The sequence below is a fragment of the Ascidia mentula genome, chromosome 1 (genome assembly GCF_947561715.1).
Source record: "Ascidia mentula chromosome 1, kaAscMent1.1, whole genome shotgun sequence".
NCBI lineage: Eukaryota > Metazoa > Chordata > Ascidiacea > Phlebobranchia > Ascidiidae > Ascidia > Ascidia mentula.
The window spans coordinates 19,430,245-19,449,394 of record NC_138566.1 but is presented as its reverse complement, the minus strand read 5'-3'; the positions used below and the strand labels follow the sequence as shown (position 1 = coordinate 19,449,394).

At 42.8% G+C, this 19,150-nt stretch overlaps 3 protein-coding genes across 4 annotated transcripts; 1 reads left to right on the top strand and 2 right to left on the bottom strand.

The window, feature by feature from the left end:
- The first annotated feature begins 1,036 nt into the window (after window positions 1-1,036).
- LOC145910660 (uncharacterized) lies at window positions 1,037-4,892 on the top strand. Its single transcript, XM_082997851.1, has 3 exons — window positions 1,037-1,526; window positions 1,996-2,171; window positions 4,179-4,892. Exons 1-3 carry the CDS (start codon window positions 1,037-1,039, stop codon window positions 4,890-4,892), a joined length of 1,380 nt encoding a protein of 459 aa, XP_082853977.1.
- A 3,122-nt stretch (window positions 4,893-8,014) lies between these two features.
- LOC145889125 (uncharacterized) lies at window positions 8,015-9,651 on the bottom strand. The gene is made up of 3 exons (XM_082980010.1): window positions 9,546-9,651; window positions 9,223-9,415; window positions 8,015-8,849 (listed from the first exon to the last, which is right to left on the bottom strand). The coding sequence occupies exons 1-3, from the start codon at window positions 9,649-9,651 to the stop codon at window positions 8,015-8,017; spliced, it is 1,134 nt and encodes a 377-aa protein (XP_082836136.1).
- Window positions 9,652-10,263: 612 nt separating this feature from the next.
- LOC145893969 (inositol polyphosphate-5-phosphatase A-like) lies at window positions 10,264-18,967 on the bottom strand. 2 transcript variants are annotated; one of them, XM_082982400.1, is made up of 14 exons: window positions 18,949-18,967; window positions 18,597-18,721; window positions 17,508-17,549; window positions 17,346-17,446; window positions 17,115-17,202; window positions 16,979-17,042; window positions 16,809-16,912; window positions 16,684-16,736; window positions 16,504-16,623; window positions 16,330-16,417; window positions 15,069-15,290; window positions 14,767-14,840; window positions 14,286-14,400; window positions 10,264-12,236 (listed from the first exon to the last, which is right to left on the bottom strand). In XM_082982400.1, the coding sequence occupies exons 2-14, from the start codon at window positions 18,678-18,680 to the stop codon at window positions 12,075-12,077; spliced, it is 1,317 nt and encodes a 438-aa protein (XP_082838526.1). In that variant the 5' UTR covers window positions 18,681-18,721; window positions 18,949-18,967; the 3' UTR covers window positions 10,264-12,074. The 2 variants fall into 2 exon arrangements, with proteins under 2 accessions (XP_082838526.1, XP_082838518.1); XM_082982392.1 differs by lacking the exon at window positions 18,949-18,967 and having other exon boundaries at window positions 18,597-18,898.
- Window positions 18,968-19,150: the final 183 nt, after the last annotated feature.

Below are 19,150 nucleotides of genomic sequence, written 5' to 3'. Positions count from 1 at the left end.
ATCCGTGGCTCACTCCAGGCACAGAGCACTTGTCTGGAGTCGTATCTTCGCCCCCTAACATTACCACAAGGGAGAGAGAAGAAGAAGACCGAGAAAAAACGTTGCGCAACCGGCTTTGAATAAGCGTCGCGACAAAGGCATTTAGCGATATCGTGCACCAAAGCAAGAGATGCGAGTCAATAAAAACAAATTAGGCGCGGCGCTGGATCCTGGTTTTACTTTTTCTGAAAAGTTTTTAAAGAAAGGTTTTCATGTGCGATGTCGGTATCAGGCAGAAACAAGTTGTTGCGAAGATAGAGTGGCGTTTAAAGAAATTAAAAATCAGGAGTACGTTGTCTTTTAGTATATACAAGGATTGAAAGTGATGTAAATATTTGTTTAATTGCGTAATTGCAACATGAAAACAATTTTTGTCCTGAGATACACAATGCAAACCTTTTTGGCAAGGTGTTAATATTGTTTTGTCGGAAACTTGTTTGTTGTTAAAGTAGTGAGAAACAATCACATATGCTAAAACAAATAATTTGATTATTCGTTCTTTGGTGGTATTGTGGTATTTATTTATTTCGTTATGTTGCTTGGTTAAATTTATATGGTTTTTAGTCAAGTTTTCATTCAAAAAACACGGCCTTTGTTGTAAAAACTATGCAGACCGAAAGTTGTTGGTTAACGGCAAATTGCAGAGACAGTTAAGGGTTGTGGACGTCAAAAACGGCGACTGATGTATCCTTGGTAACGTAACATGGCATTCGCCGAGAAAGGAATGCTATGTTATGAACCACAGGCAATAACACCTTTTGAAGTCGGACTCGGTTCCCTAACGACCTTTAAAAGCAGGGAATGAACCGGTACGACCGTATACACAAGGCCACGTTTTTGGCGTTGAAGTTGATTGCCAGCGTGTATCGCCTGGGCACGGGACCTGACAGAAGGTCCCCCGGGGAAAAATTCTTGATTCTTACAAGCAAGTTATTAATCGCCGCCTCTCTTTGTTGTCTTGCAGCCTCATATTTTTGATTGATAGCTATTGACTGACATGGCCGACTCTGGTGCATTCATGTTCGGCGGCAACACCGCCGCGGTGGCCCTACACGTCGCCGCCTCGGCCGGCATGATGGAGGGGGGCAAAAAGGCCAACTGTGCCATGCCTTTCTACCCCTACGCGGCCTTTCACAACGGCACCGCTGCGGCGCCACCACGCTCCATGCCGTCCTCTTTGGCCGGTGGTACACCTTTCGGCATTGACCACATTCTCGCAAGACCGGCGCCCTCGGGTTCCTTAACTTGTGACGGTGAGTTGGGCAGAGTGGGCGGCCGTAACCCTGGTGCAAGTACGTTCACAGCGACCATGGGACAAAACGTGGCTATGGCCCAGGCAGTTGCGATGTACGGGGGCATTACCAACTGCATGCAAAGCGGGCCAAACGGTCGCTACCCCAAACCTCTCGCCGAGCTTCCGGGAAGACCTCCGATTTACTGGCCAGGAGTGATTTCTGAAGACTGGAGGGAGAAGATGAATATGCAAGGTAAATTTGGTCCCTCTGTCTGCCGTTGAAATCGTTGTTGTCGAGTTTCTACGAAATCACGTTGACAAAATGGCGGAACTTTTTTTTTTTGATTTATTGAAGTCGATTGCCTACACGAAACCGAGTTTCTGTAGGAATTAATTTTTGCCCGTATTAGTGTCATTTTGTTTAATAAGTATTGATTGCCAGGTTTCATAACGCCCTTTTTTTGGCCTGTTAGTGGGCTAAAGACGTAACGCAATTCGTTTAGGCATTAGATAGATTACTTGCGACTGCGTGGCACACAGACGTTTTCTCGCCACTTGGAGACCCACAGACGCGAGAGCGCGGTGTGTTGTTTTTACCCACGATTTATTATATGCACATTCGATTTTTTCTGATTCTATTAGCGACAATTTAATCGCGCATTAATAATGGATGGCCCGAACACGAAACCATTGCAACCCTCTTTTTCCTCTTTGCGTAACAGGTGCGCCCTCCACCATCGTTATGGAAAAGTACGGTCGGAAAAAACACACACGTCCCACCTTCAGCGGACAACAGATCTTTGCCCTGGAAAAGACCTTTGAACAGAGCAAGTACCTCGCCGGGCCGGAAAGAGCTCGTCTCGCTTATTCTCTTGCAATGACGGAATCCCAAGTAAAGGTGAGGGCGGTTTTGTCTCTTTGTCGATGGAATCGTAGTGGCTAATTAGTAACAACAGGCAAAAACTTCCTTGCATTTTTTGCAATCTTTTGACTGAGGGCAATCCTATGGAAGTACATTTGCACTTGTGACCCCCAAAACCATTGCAAGACGCGTTGTTGTGCTTATTTTTGTCCCAACGTTTGTGTTGTAATTTGACAGCTTTTCTTTAAAAAAAATACCCCCGTCTATTCGATCAGTTTAACAAGATGCGAGTCATGCAATTACGCATCTTGTATATGTTTAAGAAAAAGTCCCCACTTCGTAAAGCAACAATTTTAGGTCATCAATATTAATGAGATTACAATTCTATAGTTCTGGAAGTTTAGGAGGTTACTTTAATAAACCAAATAAAATACCGCTGCGCGTACGCGTGAGTTGCAGGATCACTGTCTGTTTATCATTCAACAAATCGAATAACCGTCTAAGCAGAAATGAAAGCGGCCTTGAACTTTGCTTCACTCCCAGTTAAGTGCACTCTGGGGCAATGGATTATCGAACGATGTGATTGGAGCCTTGCATCGGTGGACGTCGACCAACGCGGGCGCCATTACAATGCCAATAGACGTGACAAATAACCGCAGTTAATTCTGAAACTTTGGCGTTCACGACCGCGGCGTCGCGCATCCATTCCCGCGCCGTGAAGAATCGCTTAAAACAATTTGCAAATCTTGTTTGGGGCTGTTGGCCCACAAGCAATCTGATTGAGCGACCCGTGGGGCCTTGGCCTCTCCTCAATTACTTGCCGTGTCAGAAGATAATTACCTGAATAGGTTTAGCCCTTGTCAGGCCTGGAACAACACTTGACAAACGCTAAACTCGTGTTATGCGTACCGGCACTGTTATTTGCGCTTTTTTTGCTAGAGTAAAATTTCCAGATTTGGAAGAAAATGTGGTTTGCTTTGATATTGTACATAACGAAAGCATTTTTCTCAGTCTATCGATGTCAAGCAATAGAAGTTCCACAACGTTTAGATATTTGCTTTATTTTGCAGCGCAAGGATTTTCCCTTCGTTTTGCGTCAGTTGGACGCGTAAAACGTTTTTTATTATTAAAGTGCACTGGATCACCAAACAATGCAACTCTATTCCAATTTTTTGACCTCGAAATACATGAGAAATGGGCAAAGAGCCCAAACACGAAAAGCCGAAATCGAATTACACCGGATTAACGCGCAAGCATTGTGGATTACGATCGCGTTGGCTTTGACCGTTGCATCTTCGAAACGTAGCAGGCGCGACGAATTAATTTAAAGCCGAGAAAAGCTCGAACTGGACGACGATAATTTACCACTTGTTATCCCTGCACCAGTAGGGTGGGAACGCATTGATCGTATACTTGTAGATGTTAATTAGCCGATGTCCACGCCCGTCGCAACCCGTCCAACATGTTGCTACTCGCTGATCACAATAGAAATTAATCGGTTGAACTCTTTGGCCCGCGACCGACCGCGAGTCGGGTTCTGAGCGTTCTTTGGTGGCTTTTGTACGTCGGTCGATGTTTGGCTTTGTGAGACTTTAGCGAGAGGTAAGACAATAGACGGAACACCGTATGGCCACGCGATAATTGGGTTGTTAAATATCTTGCTGTCAAGATGCCGTTTCGCGCCCATCGAGAGACACATGTTGCTTTTGTGGTCGATAATATATTTATTGAGCGTAAACAAACAAATATTTCATTAAAAATGTGCCCCCATAAGCAACAGTAGGAGATATTATTGTCCTTTTGTCCAGATGTGATCCAATGAATACAAGAATGCTCGAGAGTTATCAATTTTGTGAAACAAATTTTACCTTAATAAATCATCGGCACGAATTTAGACATTATGGACAGAAAGCAAGTTGTTTTAACAACAAAAATCTAAAAAAATTATGCATGTTTAAAGAGTTGTAATTTTTGATCTTTGGTTAACAAGACAGGAATCGACCACCAGGTTTATGTTCTTCTCACTCCAAATGTGTTCTTAAGGTGTGGTTCCAAAACCGTCGAACAAAATGGCGCAAACGTCACGCGGCCGAAATGGCCACGGCCAAGAAGCGACAAGACGGCGAAGTGACCCAGAAAATGAAGGAGATGGACAGCGCCCAGTCGCAAGGCTCGCCTTCTTTAAAAAATGACGACCCTGGCAGTGGAAACCTCAGCCCCAATGACAACTACCCTGACTCTCATTCATCCAGCGGCGGTTCGTACACCAACTCGAAACGGGATAGCGAAAATGAGGCGAGCGACAACAGCGATCCTGAGGAGAGCGACAACAAACCTCTACCCCCCGACCGTCCGTCGTCACACGAGGTCGCCCACGAACAAGCCCAGGAAACCGACCGTGAGCGACAGTTCAAGTCGCTGCTGTACGGGGGTTACAAATTGCGGAACGACCTCAGCGCTCATCCGTCGGCTGGGGGCGGTGTACAGGCAAACAACATGTACTCTACACAGTTTTCGGCGATGTGCTCTGGTGAAATGCCGTCCAGCGCTCTCCCACCCTTTAGTGTGGGCATGGTTTCTAATAGCAACAAAAACGGCACTGTTTCCGGATCTGCGATGCTCGGCGGCCAGCAGGAGAACTCCTCCTTTGCCGCGTCGTCGTCGCCGGTGTGCCATACAATTGAGTCGCTTTTTCCGGGCTATAGCTCTGCGATATCGAACGGTATCGGTGGTGACGCCATCATGCAAAAGTTTTAGGTCGCCACCTCCGCTGAAGTCGTGGTTTCGTTAAAAAAATCTCATACGCAAAAAAGGGAGAAAAAAATCCCATATCTGTCAAACCATCAGAACTTTTCATTTTCTTGTGCGTTTGTGTTTTTTTTGTATCTATGGTTTGATGAAATGTTACTGCTAATCAGAAAGAGCATAATTTATTTTCTCGAAAAAATCGAGTAAACAGTCGTCGTTGTCCAATGCGATTTAATCGTGGCTTTGGTATCGTATCGTGTATCACTTTCCTCCCGTTTCGCAATGTGTTCACGACGTGCATGAATCGTGTAAACTATAACCCACAATACATTGCGACACGCCAAAAAGAGAGAGAAGACGGAATATTGGAACAGCTTGCCCCACTAAAAGCCAGCATCCGGCGCCGCGACATCCGCAGTCGATTCCACTTGCAACAATTAATGCTCGCGAGCCGAGATGTTTTTGGCATTTCAGGTCGCGGCCTTTAATTGCACGCACTTCCTTTTAAGGGGCGGCATCTCACGTTCAGGCACCCCCAGTGTCCCAGCCGCGCCGAGCTTAATCTTGTTAAAGTTTCGCTGTTTCTTAAATGCAATCGATATCGAGATCTAACGTGATAGATAGCCGCGGGCTCCGGTACACGGTTTTAATTGAAGTAATGGATACCGAAAATGCACTCATGATGCTGTTACACGGTATTGATCAGGGCTGTGGTTTAGCCTGGATTGAAACGGTTTTAGTTGTGCCCAACGCTCGCTTACCGTTCCCACAGCGATAGGCCAGGGATTGGCGCGCGAACGCCGCGGGAGGTGCGCTATAAAGTCGAATAAAAATAAATTTGTAAGACGGGCGAATACGCGCCGGATAATGATGAATAATGAAGCAATCGCGGAAAAAACGAGGCACCGTGATTCCATTATTGGTGCTCGGCGCGAATCAATTATGCAGAGTAAACGAATTATGACGCGCCGTAGTAAAAAGGCACAAATAATCAAGAGGCCCGCGGCGCGTTGGGAAATCACGCCCCGGTCAGGAAGGCGCGAAAAAGTTCGCCATCGCACACGGACACACGCGGGAAGCGGCAATAAATTTCAGAGACAGTTTTATGACTTAGTTCACAAATTGTTCCTCAGTATTTAACCAACAAATGATCTCCAGGAGGGAGTGCAACGAAAGGTTGAGGCGGATGTCAGATCCCAACAATCACCCGGGTTTTCTCGTTGACGCAAGACGCGGTGAATCACGCAGTGACGTCACAGGCACGATTGGAGCAAGGCAATAATTTATTTTGGACATTCGCGAGGCTTGTGTGCAAACAATGTCATCGGTTTCACCGGGTGCCAACGGACTTTGATATTAATTTAGCGGCAAAGTGTGGAAACGCTTCGTGTACCGGAATCTAGAACACTCTGACAAGACCCTGTTTTTATTTTGAGCCGATTCTTTAATTTGCAGCTAAAATGCCAATCGATGGATTTTTCAAAAATATATTTTTCGTCCTTTATCGAAAAGATTTCATCGAGCTGTTAAGGCTTGGCCCACTGTTAAATATTTATACGTTATTTTCCGAGCATCCAGGAACCCTTGTATAAATTCTTGTAATTGCATTTTACTCGAAAACGACACTCGACACTTTAAAACACAAAATTTATTTCTCATTAAAATTTAACAGAATAGGCGATTTTGTGCATACACACATACCCTCGCTAAGCCAAAAACTATGCCGTGTGACGTACACTGTGTCCCAACAGCGTGTGACGAGTTATCGACTTCATACATCAGTTTCGCGGTTACGGCGTTTACAGACATACGATAACCCGGACGACTCTCGACTTTCTTGTGGAGTGGCTGGGAATGACTCGTGCACATCAGTTAAACGCATCAACGTCGCCCGAAGCGAAGCGAACAGTTTACTGCAGCCTTTTAATATACACGCGTTGTGGAGATTTTTCCAAACAAGACATTACATTGAATAGAAAGTTTGTCTGATTTTATACGTGGCTCCCGAACAGTTTATTCTGGTTTGTTTTTCCGTTGGTTCAAAGTACACATTACTTTTTAATTATAAAAGCCTCTGCCGAATATAGTCTGATTCTGTGGTCAATCAAGTTTATTACACTTCAGATTGGCAAGCGGATATCGAACACTGTAAGGACAATACACTAGGTAGCACTAGAGAGTTAATCTAGAACTTGACTGAGTTTGCGTGTCTTGTGAAACCACCTGGACACTGTTATCTGCAATATGAAATGCCAAGCGAGTTTTTTAGGCCGTAAATGAATGAATTGTTCATGAAATCAAATCTCTTTACCGACGATACGGCGATTTCTAGCGTTAAAATCTAAACGTTCTACTCCATTAGGAAATCTGTGATACAAAGCCACGGTGTCACAACACAACGGTTCGTATGCACGCTCTATGCTGTTTAATGGGAGATTGCGGAAGATTGCAAGGATAAAACGTCCCGCCGCGCGACCAGCTCGTCAAACCTTGACAGATGCAATTAAGATACAGACAAGCAAGCAAGCTGCATAACCATTTATGCTCTTCATATGCAACAGCGGTTAGTAGCCCATTAATGTTTATTGACAGGCGATAAGGCGTCGCCAAACATCAGAGGAAAACGTTCAGCAACCCAAGCACACACAACACGGGAAGGTAGTATAAAAAAGAATGAATTCGTAAGTGCGACGTGCCATCACCACGGAAAAGATTCGGATTATCACCAATTTACATATTGGTTGTAAATATTCACACGCACCGATTGTATTTTCAACACTGCAGCGATTTAATTCTATAACGTCGTTATTGGTTGGTTTTTGTATCCCATTTTCGCGAATGCATCAATCCCAAGCGTTTTAAATTGGGGTTAAACACAATAAATGTAGGATTCGCGGTCAATATTCGGATTCGGTACGGCACATGTCCAATGGATAGCAACAACAACAACAACAACATCGAAATATTCGTACAACTTTATTAAACGGCACAACGCAGAGTCGACACATAATAAATAACAATTGACCACGTTGTAGCAGCATATATTGGTATATACACCAGTTGAATCTCTCTTCTCCTGCAAAAGAGTAATTTTTTCGGGAAAAACTTTAAAAAAGTGGACGTGAAGGATCTTACGTGACTGTGGCATAAATGCTGTCACCTTCCATTAGTATGCGCGTGGATCGAATTGAGTCGAAAGGGTATTTGTATCCAGGACTGACAGGTCTCTGCACCACATTCGAATCAAGGTTACTTACTGATGGTTGGTAGTTAACCGCGTTCACCGTTTGGTTTACAACCACTGATTGATTTCGGTAACACTTTACAGCAACAAAAGCCACTACGACGATTAATACGACCCCTGCAGCGCTGCTACCTAAAATCAAAACAAGCATCTTTTCCGAGTTATCCTCTTCAGGAACAAAACAAGGATCGCTGCTAACCGCTTGGGTTATAGTTTGACCGTTGCAAGTCGTTGACAGAGTTTGACAATCGCGAGATCTTTGTCTCTTGCCGGTGATTTGGGAACACGTCCCCCAACTGCTCCAGCTTTTCCACTGTCGACAGTCGGCCACTGTACATTGTTGTGAGGCGGGAATGTTGGTCTTGACAGTTGTAGTAGTAAAACGCAAAGTTGTGGTTGAAAATGTCACTGGTGCTGGTGTGTTGGAAATTGTAGACAACCCACAATTTCTGAAGTCAAGTTGATAAGGCGACCCTCCACTTAATTCTTCAGGGCAGAAGTCCTGAGTTTGAACGCACCTTCTGATCACCAGTTCTTTTTCGGTGCCATTGCACGTGGTGGTGGGATCGTCGTAGCTTTTCCATTCGCCCCAGCTCCCTCTGATGCAGTGATGTTCATTTACGCACGATTTCAGTTGCGTTAGAGAACAGGACGTGTTTCGGTTGCAGACCAACTCACGCGTATGTAGGCCGTTGTAGCAAAGGCTGCGACAGTCACCGAATCTGCAAGAAGTGCATTTAGTTTAGTTTGACAGGTGTCTACAACCTTTTAGCATCCGAAAATGTTGCTTGTTTAAAATCAATTGTAAAACAACACTATTTTGTTCACAAAAACATTTAAATAAGATTAATCCTTAGCCTTATAATTTCCAAAGTTGCCTCTTCATTATTATGGATATCATACATGATTACGGGTATTTTGCACAAACTGCCACAAATTAGGAAAAATTGCAATAAAAATTAAACAACAAGGTGCCACAAAGTTAACAAAACATTTACGGTAAGACAGCTATAATGTTATTGATTGAAACATAAATTTCCACACGGGCCAACAAATCATTTGTACATATCGTACACGTTAAACAATGTCCCATACCTTGGGTTTGCGTCCACTGCGGTTCCTGCCACGTCTGTACACGAACTGAGGCATTGTGGGCTTGTTTTCTCCTGTGAAACGCAATCCGTAGGAAACTGCCGACAATCCCTGAATCGCTGGTACGTTTCATTGTTTGATACCAACTGCCAAGGTCCCCATTGGTTGTCGCTCCTTACTTTCGCCGCAAACAATACTATGAAAACCACAAGCAGACACTTAAAATTTGACATCACGAAATTTTGATCCCTACTGCGGTTATGCATGCTGTAAGCGAGTCTGTGCTGTCATGAGACGGTGTGCTGGGCTTGCAGCTTGTGAATCACGGTGAATCATCGTCTTCTGTGTCGTGGTTTCATAAAAGGCCCAATCGGATGCAGGATACGTCGGTGGTGTGTCCTTTCCCAGCATGCAAGTTTGTTGCTTCGCCATAATGGAACAGCACACGTTACACATTTAGGCGTGATCGCATACAATTGCGTCACGACAAGCGTTAATAAAAGTTCAACAATAGATAAGCACGCGTGTATTTCTTGACAGGAATGAATAAGTTTGTTAGCTGTGTGTGGCAACTCTCCAACTGTATAGGTTTGCTTGTCTTCGCAAATCCGGAGTGATAAATTTTATTGGCATTTTTCAATTATACCTCATACCCTTGCGTCCGACTTACAATGTTATCGTTGTCCGATATTTCAATGCAAGCAGAGCGAACGAAAGTATGTTTCATGTATTCGAGTATGTTTGTTAAATTTGAGGTACGATCACAAATCAAGCTGCTTCGCGCAAAACAACCTCCACCGCTACGCTCAACCAATTGAACCAAACAAAAGCACATTAAGAAAGGTGATTTGTTGGGTAGCAACAGGTACTATAATCGCTTTTTAAAAGTTGACGGTTAAAGTAAGCTTGGAACTGTTAAAATGTAAAATCAACAACATGATAGAGTTTCACGCTTGTGTAACAGTGCTGGCACCAACACATCAAAAAAACACAAACTCCCACAACTGACTAAACATTTATTCCATTGAAAAGGAAGACGAGACGTTTTGTAAAACGCGCATAAAGTGTTTTTTTTTTATAAATGCTGGTAAGCGCGTATAAGCTACACATACATACATAAATCATCACATGGTTGAACATCACGTTTCGAGTAAAAACTCCAACATTCTGTGGAAAAATCTCGACGACCTACAAACGTCAGAGGATTGGAAATCACACTAAACTGTTGGTAACAACATACTTATGCATCGCCGCGGAAAAATCGTTGAACATTTAACGAACCACGAGCGCCGTCATGCGGATGTAAAATTCCAGGAACGCTTAACCGATAATAATAAAAGGGCAAATTTAATACACAACATTTACATACTAGCTCCTATTTCCTGCATACTAACGAGATTCAAAGATTTCAGAAAACACTAGCTTTCGTGCGACATCATGGTTCGATACATTTCACACAAAATATCCACCACATAGATCTTGACGGTGGATATATTATCGGCTGCCCTACGACCTAACGCAATTCATGTCCACGCATTTACATTCTTGAAAAAAAAACTTTAGCGCTATCACAGAACATCTTTCCGCCAAGCAGTGCGAATGCGAGAAAAAATTGTTCGCCGAATTATTTTCAGCAAAACAAACGACGACCACCGTCAAAAATACATATGTGCAGTGAACAGGCAAGACTCGTGACACTATTATTGCCGTATTATCGCTGAAATGAAGCAGAGCGAACATAAAGTGCAGGAAAGGGTTTTGTCTGCAATGACCAAAGCGGTAAAAATCATGTTACAACTACACGGACGCACGATAAAACATGAACAACCAGGAGAGCCGACCGTGGATTTGATCGCTAGTGATTGCTCGCAAAGCGCAGCAAAGTTTTGATAAAGCTAGTGGCTTTGCACATTCTCTAAAAAATAAAACCACCTTAAAGAGGAGACGAAAATCTCATTGTTCAGCAAAACGCGGGGGAAAATTGCACGCGGCTGATTTAGATACTGACACGGTTGTGAAGTTGCTTTCAACCTAAAGGCATAAAATTATACGCTTCAACAACACGCCTTGTGCGTTTAGTGCAAACAATGTATAAACTTATGCACAGCGCTGGACAGGAAAATTAAAATTTACAGACCATCGCATAGCGCATACGCTCATATGGTAACAGTATCAGCAAAAACAAATATTCGGTTCTCCCGTATAGACAAGAACGTGGCCAGTACCTGAAGGGTAACTTTTTGTTAGTGACGTCAGAAGAACGGGAATGTTCGGAGGCAAACAGTACCGAATTTCAACGCGCGACGAGCAAGCACTGGTGCATTTTGAACAAGCGGGTGTACAGAACAGGTATCAACCGTGAGCACACATGCGTTCGCTGTGAAGTAACCGCGGTCAGTTTTACTGCAATTGCCCGGTTCAGGCGATTTCTTGTAAGATTTGTAGCAAAACTGATACAGTGAGGTAACGCGTAGTAACGGCCGGGTGGAGATGAAGCGCTTAACTAACAGTTTTGCAGGTAAGGGAAGACTGTAACCATTGCCATCTACACGAGGATTTAAATGGTTTAAACGAGTGACACCTCACAAGAGCATTTTAAAAAACTCACAACGGGATCGCTTTTGTACAATTCGGGCTAAAACTTGGCATGATCTGGGGTATTTACCACAACCACAAAACAGTTTCAAGGCATGAAGAGGTCTTACTTTAAAAACTAAATACTGATTTCAATGTGTAAGCATATGGATAAACTGTCGTACAACTTAACCGAATCGAAAACAGAGGTCAACCTATAAAACAGAAAACGAGCCGTTAAATCTGACGTTGTGTGACCATCGGTGGGCACCGCTCGGAGTTCAGGAAGCTTCCTGAGTTGGACTTGGTGATTTGGACGTGTGAGACCCTTCGACCTTGTCCGTCGTGTTGGGTTCGGCGGTGAAAGCAAGGTACACCGGCTTGTGGTCTCCCATGCAAACATCGCTGCCAATGGTGTCGTATACAACGTTACCGCCGTTTTCCTGGAAAGCAAGGCACACATATGGGAAATGAATACACAATGACAAACGGACAGCAGTGCGGCGATGATTTACATTCTGTTATTGTCAGTGTTGGGGTTCTGACGTCAACGCAAAGGGGGACAGGACATTGTGACATAAAGAAAATCAAGGTCTACCGCAGACGTCACGAAACATAGATGGGAATGAATGCAAATTCAGCCAATACTGGGTAACTTCTAACCTTCTATTGGTTGTGGCCAGGGCGGTGACTCTTACCCTTTGATTTTACGTCATGTAAGCGGTTCTGCGTGGGTAAAAATGTACGCAAATGACACACGCCCGCAACATGGCTACAACAAGACAGCGGTGGTGTAAAGTAAAAAGAAATATATCTGGTTTACTTCTAATATTGGCTTCCGTAGCGTGGAATCTGCACAACCGACAGCAAAACATAAACGCTGCTTCGAAGTTTCTTTACCGACTGTCGTTTCATATGTAACAATAAAGTAAATCAACAACCCCTGTGTGTGTGCATTCTGCACATGTCCTTAATAAAAAAGGGTAACTTCTTTTGATGGGTGTCAAGGGTCCTTGCATTCTGTGGCCGTTCGAAATGGCAATACGACTGACTGCAGACAAATAATGAAACGCGCATTTCGATGTCGTGCGAAGGACGCCTGGGGAGTATTGATAGTATTGGCGGACAACCACAGGCCAATATATAATGCATATCGATGCACAATCCCCAATTGCTCGGTCCGCAATTAGGAGGTTGCATAGAGGTCATTCGAGCCTATCATGCGTACGTGCGGTTACTGCTTCGGGCGATTACGGACCTTGTCAGGCATGTCAATGTAACTCCCGCGGGATGGGGGTGTGTATATGGATTTTGTGCTGAAATGATAAGGAATTAAACAGAAGCTCCAAAATTGTATTGGACTCGGTTGAAATCGATCGAAAGTCAAATACATTCAGTTATATTAATTCCGTCCTCTCTAGCTGAACATATGGAATCATGTTATAACTATACAATAATTGTGTAAAATAGAGAAAATAAGAGAAAATAATTTTAACTTTGTTTGACATGGAGTCTTGGCATATACAACACTTGGAACAAAAACGTATAAATTACCAACAGTGCGGCTGGGGTATACTTGACTCACTACAGTGCCTTACGCGTGGTTACCAAAACAACAGCCACAATCGCAACGCAGTAAATATACACACGCTCACGCCGCAATCAGTGCAAGCACCATTCAGTAATCAACGATAGGAAGTAGTCGAAAAAACGCAGCCCGTATGTAAATAAACCCATGCACGGCTGCTGTTTGTAAAAACGGCCGTATTGTGGACGCTAATAACGTCACTGAGGTACTGCGGAAGTTGGTACTAGCCGGGTGGTATTTTTTTAATGTGCCAGCTCTGTTGCTCTGCCTTGTTCGAGTCCAGCAGTTGCAACGCAGATTGAACTAAGCTGTAGGGCCAGGGCATCTTAATACCCAAACAACGGGAGTAAGTTGGGGTTGATTCGCAACTAAAGCGACCGAAGGGGGTGGTGCTATAAATTGACAAGCTCTTCAAGTCAAGATGGCGAGCTCCCAGCGCTTTATCGATCGTTTGATCACCTTAATTGCTACATCGCGTCGACTGTGGTGGGTTTTGGTACTTGCTGCTTCCTTGCCACAATTGCGCGGAAGTTGCTGGCGTGTTGGCATTGGCAACATTGTGTGCGGCATGTTTATCGAAAGACGGAGTTTTTTGAATTTGTTTCACGGACAATTATGATGAAGTGTTTTGAACAGAAAAAACCTGCACGAAGTTGTTCTGGTATTTCAACCGCCAAGTTACGTTCACACTAAAAGCTTTAACATGACACGCAACGAACCCTCTGCGTAAAAATACACAACGCCGATCGCATAAAACCACAAATCTCCGCACAACGCCGGCGTGTCAGTCCCTAAATTCCAACCGGTTCATCAGTTGGCTGAGGGCGTTATCCAGTATCATACGCTTGAGTGGATATGCCAATAAAATGCGTCTTAAAATAGATGAAACAGGCCGGATTTATACCTGCGAGTTGATCCAGTCCCACGAGTCGCTTGTGAGCAGAATTCGGTCGCACCAGGACGGACAGCGGGTGTCCATGTAACCTTTACTGTTGCTCGTGTCCTCGGAGAATGGATACCTTTTATAGCAAACACGACATTAGCGTTGCTACGCTTTTACACGTGACAGTATCTTAATTTTAACAATACGTTACGGTTCGTTGAGCGGAGTTACCAACGCGAAAACCAGCAAGTAAGAATCTGGAGTTTGGAAATACGAACTTTAAGCGTTTGTTTCACATTTCCATAGAAATCATATTACAGGTGGTTTCTATCAGGGGCTAAGTTTGCTTTGACTTGAACATTGGTCGACAAACTCCCCAACGCAAATACATGTTCCAAGGTTATTGCGCAGTCACGTAGCGCGTCAATTTTCCCACGGTTATTTTTAACAACACAGTTTCGTGTTCTGTTTGCTTAGTGGAGCCACGAATTGTTTAACTTACGTTGGAGGAAATGAGACTTCGAACTCCATCAGTTTGCCCTTCACGTCGTTAGGCTCCATATCGAAACTGCGAAGCTGCGCGAAAATCAACACATATGTGAGTTACAGTTCACTGGGAACAAAGGGGCCCATTTACAAAACAGTAGTTAACGTAAATAACACTGGATCAAATTGAGCGTGGTTAACAACAACAACAAAGGAACCGCGCTCGGAAAGTTTTTTAGGGAAGCCCACGGCAATTAAGACCGCTGCTACTGTTGCGTGTTTGGCGAACCAAAAACTATCAACAAAATCAATTCTCACGTGGGAATAACCGGAATTAGGTTTCAAGAGCGACTGTTCCACTTCGAAGACTTTCTTTTCGATTTTCACCAACACGTCGTTGCCGGACGGGTCGTCGTTGCCATTGGTTACGGCGGTGCCTTCGGTGTCCGATTCGCTATTGGGGCGGATGATTACGCGGATCACCTCCTCTTCGTCGGTGTTTGCACGGACCACTTGCTGTTGCGACTCCGGACAGAGTTTCTATTAAAATACACACAGTTGTTTTGAAGGTGAAGTTATTGGAGTTCGTTTTAATCGTGACCCAAATTTTGAAAATTTCCATCAAAATACATCTTCTTGCGCGATAATTCGCGATTGACAACTGTTAAAATACTCGCTATATCGACTTGCTGTTAAAGCAACCGAATACGGGCACGAACTCATCGCAAGGGAATTTTCATTGCTGGGAAGCGTGAAGTTCTCTGTGTGCGTAAGTTGTAAACTTATTCTGTCGCCGCCGTGAATGCTATTTATGCAGGCGGGATGTCGGGGACATTTGCGCCCATCTTGTCATTCATTAGACGCAACGCTGGCAAACTGACGGCGCTACACTTCGTGATTGGCGTTTCCTTTGTAGAAAGGCGCAAGGGTGCACGGCATAAAGATATACATGGACTCGTCGGAACCAACTCCTCCACCGAGCGTGCATATAAATTCAACATGTAGCCCATTTGAGGTGCTTTTGTCGGTTCGTTGCGTGCCCAACAGCGCGGTAATTTGGAGACTATATTTATCTGCGTTCTCACGTGCTGGTGTATACTTATGCAATGTTAAACGTGCGACCGTCCAGGGCGTAAGTGGACAGGCTTCCAACAACATACATCGTCCACGAAGAGACAACTTTAAATCAGACTTAATAAGATCTGTGATTGATCGCTGTTTCCCAACGGGATCAGTGCAAGGCCTGGCGCAAGCCACTCGTAACTGTCCATGACTGGAAACAGCCAGCCATGGCATTGAATTAAACAAATGTTATATCGTGAACCTACAATACTGACAACTCCCAAAGGATATCGGGACTGGTTTTAGTTCACTCATTAACTACAACATGAAAGTAATAAAATGGTTTGGATCTTTTTTAGTCAAACAGTAATAAAGCAAGTGCTGTGATTTAGTTCCCTTAATCTAAGCGCACCAGCATTGGCCCAGAGCGGGCCACTCTGAGGCTGTTGTGAAACGCTTTGTTTTGTTTATTTACGTTTCCGGGCACTTTGGCTACACTTCAATTACACATGCTGACCTGCACCAACGACTTGACGTCAAGACGAAAATTGAAGTCTCCGCATACGAACGAAACACCATCGTTACAAGGACTTTCCTCTTGCAGCCTACAGGGTAAAAAAACAGCGTTGTCAATTGTCCGAAACGGCAGAAAAGCAAGAATATTGTTTTTACACAGTCTTGTCCCACTAACCTTTTTAGTACAAACTTAAGGGCTCGCTTGCGATATGCGGTGTAAGGGGAAGGGCTGCTTCTAATGGAAATCAAATTATTGTCGTCATGAAACAGGTGGATGTTAACAAATTCCACAATCCTGTGAAAACAACACTTTAAATTAGGTAAGACTGCATTCTAAAGAGGAAACGCAACTTACTGGCCGTTTATCCGCCACCGCACTCTGCAGTATCCCTTCCTTGACCACTTGCACTGCACAAGGAAAACAAATGTAAAAACCACACAATGATGGAAGGTGTTGTAATTAGCAGGGCAGGTGCTTACATCAGGAAAGAAGCTCTGTTCGAATTTCTCCTTTTTCACACAGGGCTGCTTGGGAATGTCCTTTGAAACCACCTTCTTATCTGATACCTCCTCAAACTTTTTAGCTGAGAGTTTAGACAAGTATTTCATTTCCTTTGTAGTAAGTGTACAGAGACTGAAAATTTACTTACTGGTGTAGTTGTACAACATTGCACCAACAATGGAATTGTGGACAAAGTAAATATTTCCGAGGGCCTACAACATATGAATACATTCACGGTCGAGTTGCAACTAATCATTATTACTAGGATGTGCTGTTTAACTAACCGTGTACTGATCAACATGATCAAAGTCACCATCCAGATATCCACGAACGATAGTAAACTCCTTCAGTTCATTGGAGTTCATTAGTTTGCTGCATAGTGACAAATATAGCAATCAGCTTGATCAAATAAACACATAGAACTATTGTGAAAATATACTCCATGTATACCATCATGAGAGGTTGGCAGCTTTTTTTTGAAAAAAGTACAAATGTAAAAATCTATAGGGACTAACTCGAAAAACTCTTTCACAGGTTCCATAGAGGATTTGTAATCTTTTCCTCCAATTTCTTGACAGTGCATCGCAATAATTTTGGGCTGTTGCTTTTTAACAACCTTGAAATGTATAATTATCAATATATGCTGTGTAGCACAAAAATATAAAGCAAACACTTACTTTGTAAACTTCATCCATCCAAACATTTTGAATGCCCTCTGGCTGCAAAACAGACATTTTTTAAATTTATACAAAGGCACATATAAAAAATCTGAATGCATGGAATGTAATATTCCTAGGGCTCCGAAAGGAGTAACAGGCGATCACACCAGCATAAGATCTTTATTTAAGAATATTAATTTCGCCTAATGGCATCTTCAGTTCCTGTCTTATTCAAATAGAATCAAGTGTTTGTATTTGAATGGAGTGTATTGTAAGGAAATGACAGGCAAAATTTTCTATAAATATGGCATATGAATGATAAACAATCACTGGCAAACAACTAGGGGTTAAAGACTACGTATTATTGCTCAATTAGTTTAAATGACTTAGTGGTACTTATTCTATAAATACAGTCACACATTCAGTGATTAGTCAATGATAGATTTATCACCCAAAGTCAGTAAACCAAGGTGACTAGGACTTCCTGTTTAAGGCACATACGTAGTGTTGTGGCTGTGGGATATCAATAACAACTACTGCACAGTCTCCAAAGCATTTGCAATGACTTCAATATGATAATAAGAAAGCCCATAAAAAAGACCACTAATAATTCAATCATATACATACACTTTAAATATTTAAACATAAAACTAAGAAGAATAGCTTTTATCAAATGCAGTTGAACTTGTTATTTGCAGTTGGTAATAAATTTAGAAACTTTACGTTTCTACGTACCAGTGCACATAGAACAGGTAAGGAAATATTGAAGTGATAACAGCAAGTTTTACATTCCTATCAAAAATTAAATACATTGCGATGAGATGTGACAAAAAAACATGATTAATAAATTCGCTTGTAAGTTTTATTCTACTTGCTTGATTGCATGAATTTTGTGGATCTGCCTTCTGTAGCTAAACTAGAAAACAATTACTTATTGAATGTATTGAACTGCATGTGGACCTATACTTTATACCCAACAAGCTTAAAAGTAATCCCTAAAATTTTATTAAAATTTAGTTTGAAAAAAATGTTCAAATTTAGTTTGACTTGATATAATTTTTGAGCAGAAATTCAATAAAAACAACCTTTAATAATAAATCAACTTACATCCTCGAACAGTGTCCCTACATTTGCAGTTATTATGAGGTAATTCATTTTCCTTCCATCATTTTTTGTTTCACTCCCAGTCATCGTATCATCTCTCACGAATAGGTCTCTCAACTTGCTAACAACTCCAAGCAAAAAGGAAGTCATTCATACGGTTGGTTATTTTAAATCTTAGGAAAGTAGCTGAGAATGCTAACCGTACTTAACAGCACAGGGCACTACTGCTTACTGCATTTTGCGTGGTGTCATACTAAAGGTTAACGGCGAACAAACAATAAAACTATGAATGCTTACGGCTTTGTTTTGTTTAAATAAAGGAAACGACAAAAAAATAACCTACTACACAACTCACCTCTTGCAAAGCGGACGGAGGCTGAACACTGCTATCTAATGGTGAAACCGTGACGAATTGGAAATTTCCTTTCTTCCCATCAGCGTCAATCGCACGTAAACAATTTTAAAAATCAACAAGATTTGAAATAAATTGGGAAACAAATCTTATTTCGGTGTAAATTCCATTCCCTAGAAAAAAGTGAAACCCAAAGACATCCATC

What these genes read in the sequence shown, in the direction of transcription:
- LOC145910660 (XM_082997851.1), top strand. Translation starts at nt 1,037, where the DNA reads ATGGCCGACTCTGGTGCATTCATGTTCGGCGGCAACACCGCCGCGGTG. An exon ending in GGAGAAGATGAATATGCAAG is followed by an intron (nt 1,527 to 1,995) that starts GTAAATTTGGTC and finishes TTTGCGTAACAG; the next exon opens with GTGCGCCCTCCACCATCGTT. An exon ending in TGACGGAATCCCAAGTAAAG is followed by an intron (nt 2,172 to 4,178) that starts GTGAGGGCGGTT and finishes TGTGTTCTTAAG; the next exon opens with GTGTGGTTCCAAAACCGTCG.
- LOC145889125 (XM_082980010.1), bottom strand. Translation starts at nt 9,651, where the DNA reads ATGGCGAAGCAACAAACTTGCATGCTGGGAAAGGACACACCACCGACG. An exon ending in ACAGAAGACGATGATTCACC is followed by an intron (nt 9,416 to 9,545) that starts GTGATTCACAAG and finishes TGGTTTTCATAG; the next exon opens with TATTGTTTGCGGCGAAAGTA. An exon ending in GCAGTGGACGCAAACCCAAG is followed by an intron (nt 8,850 to 9,222) that starts GTATGGGACATT and finishes CACTTCTTGCAG; the next exon opens with ATTCGGTGACTGTCGCAGCC.
- LOC145893969 (XM_082982392.1), bottom strand. Translation starts at nt 18,743, where the DNA reads ATGACTTCCTTTTTGCTTGGAGTTGTTAGCAAGTTGAGAGACCTATTC. An exon ending in AACAGAGCTTCTTTCCTGAT is followed by an intron (nt 16,737 to 16,808) that starts GTAAGCACCTGC and finishes TTCCTTGTGCAG; the next exon opens with TGCAAGTGGTCAAGGAAGGG. An exon ending in CTTAAGTTTGTACTAAAAAG is followed by an intron (nt 16,418 to 16,503) that starts GTTAGTGGGACA and finishes TTTACCCTGTAG; the next exon opens with GCTGCAAGAGGAAAGTCCTT.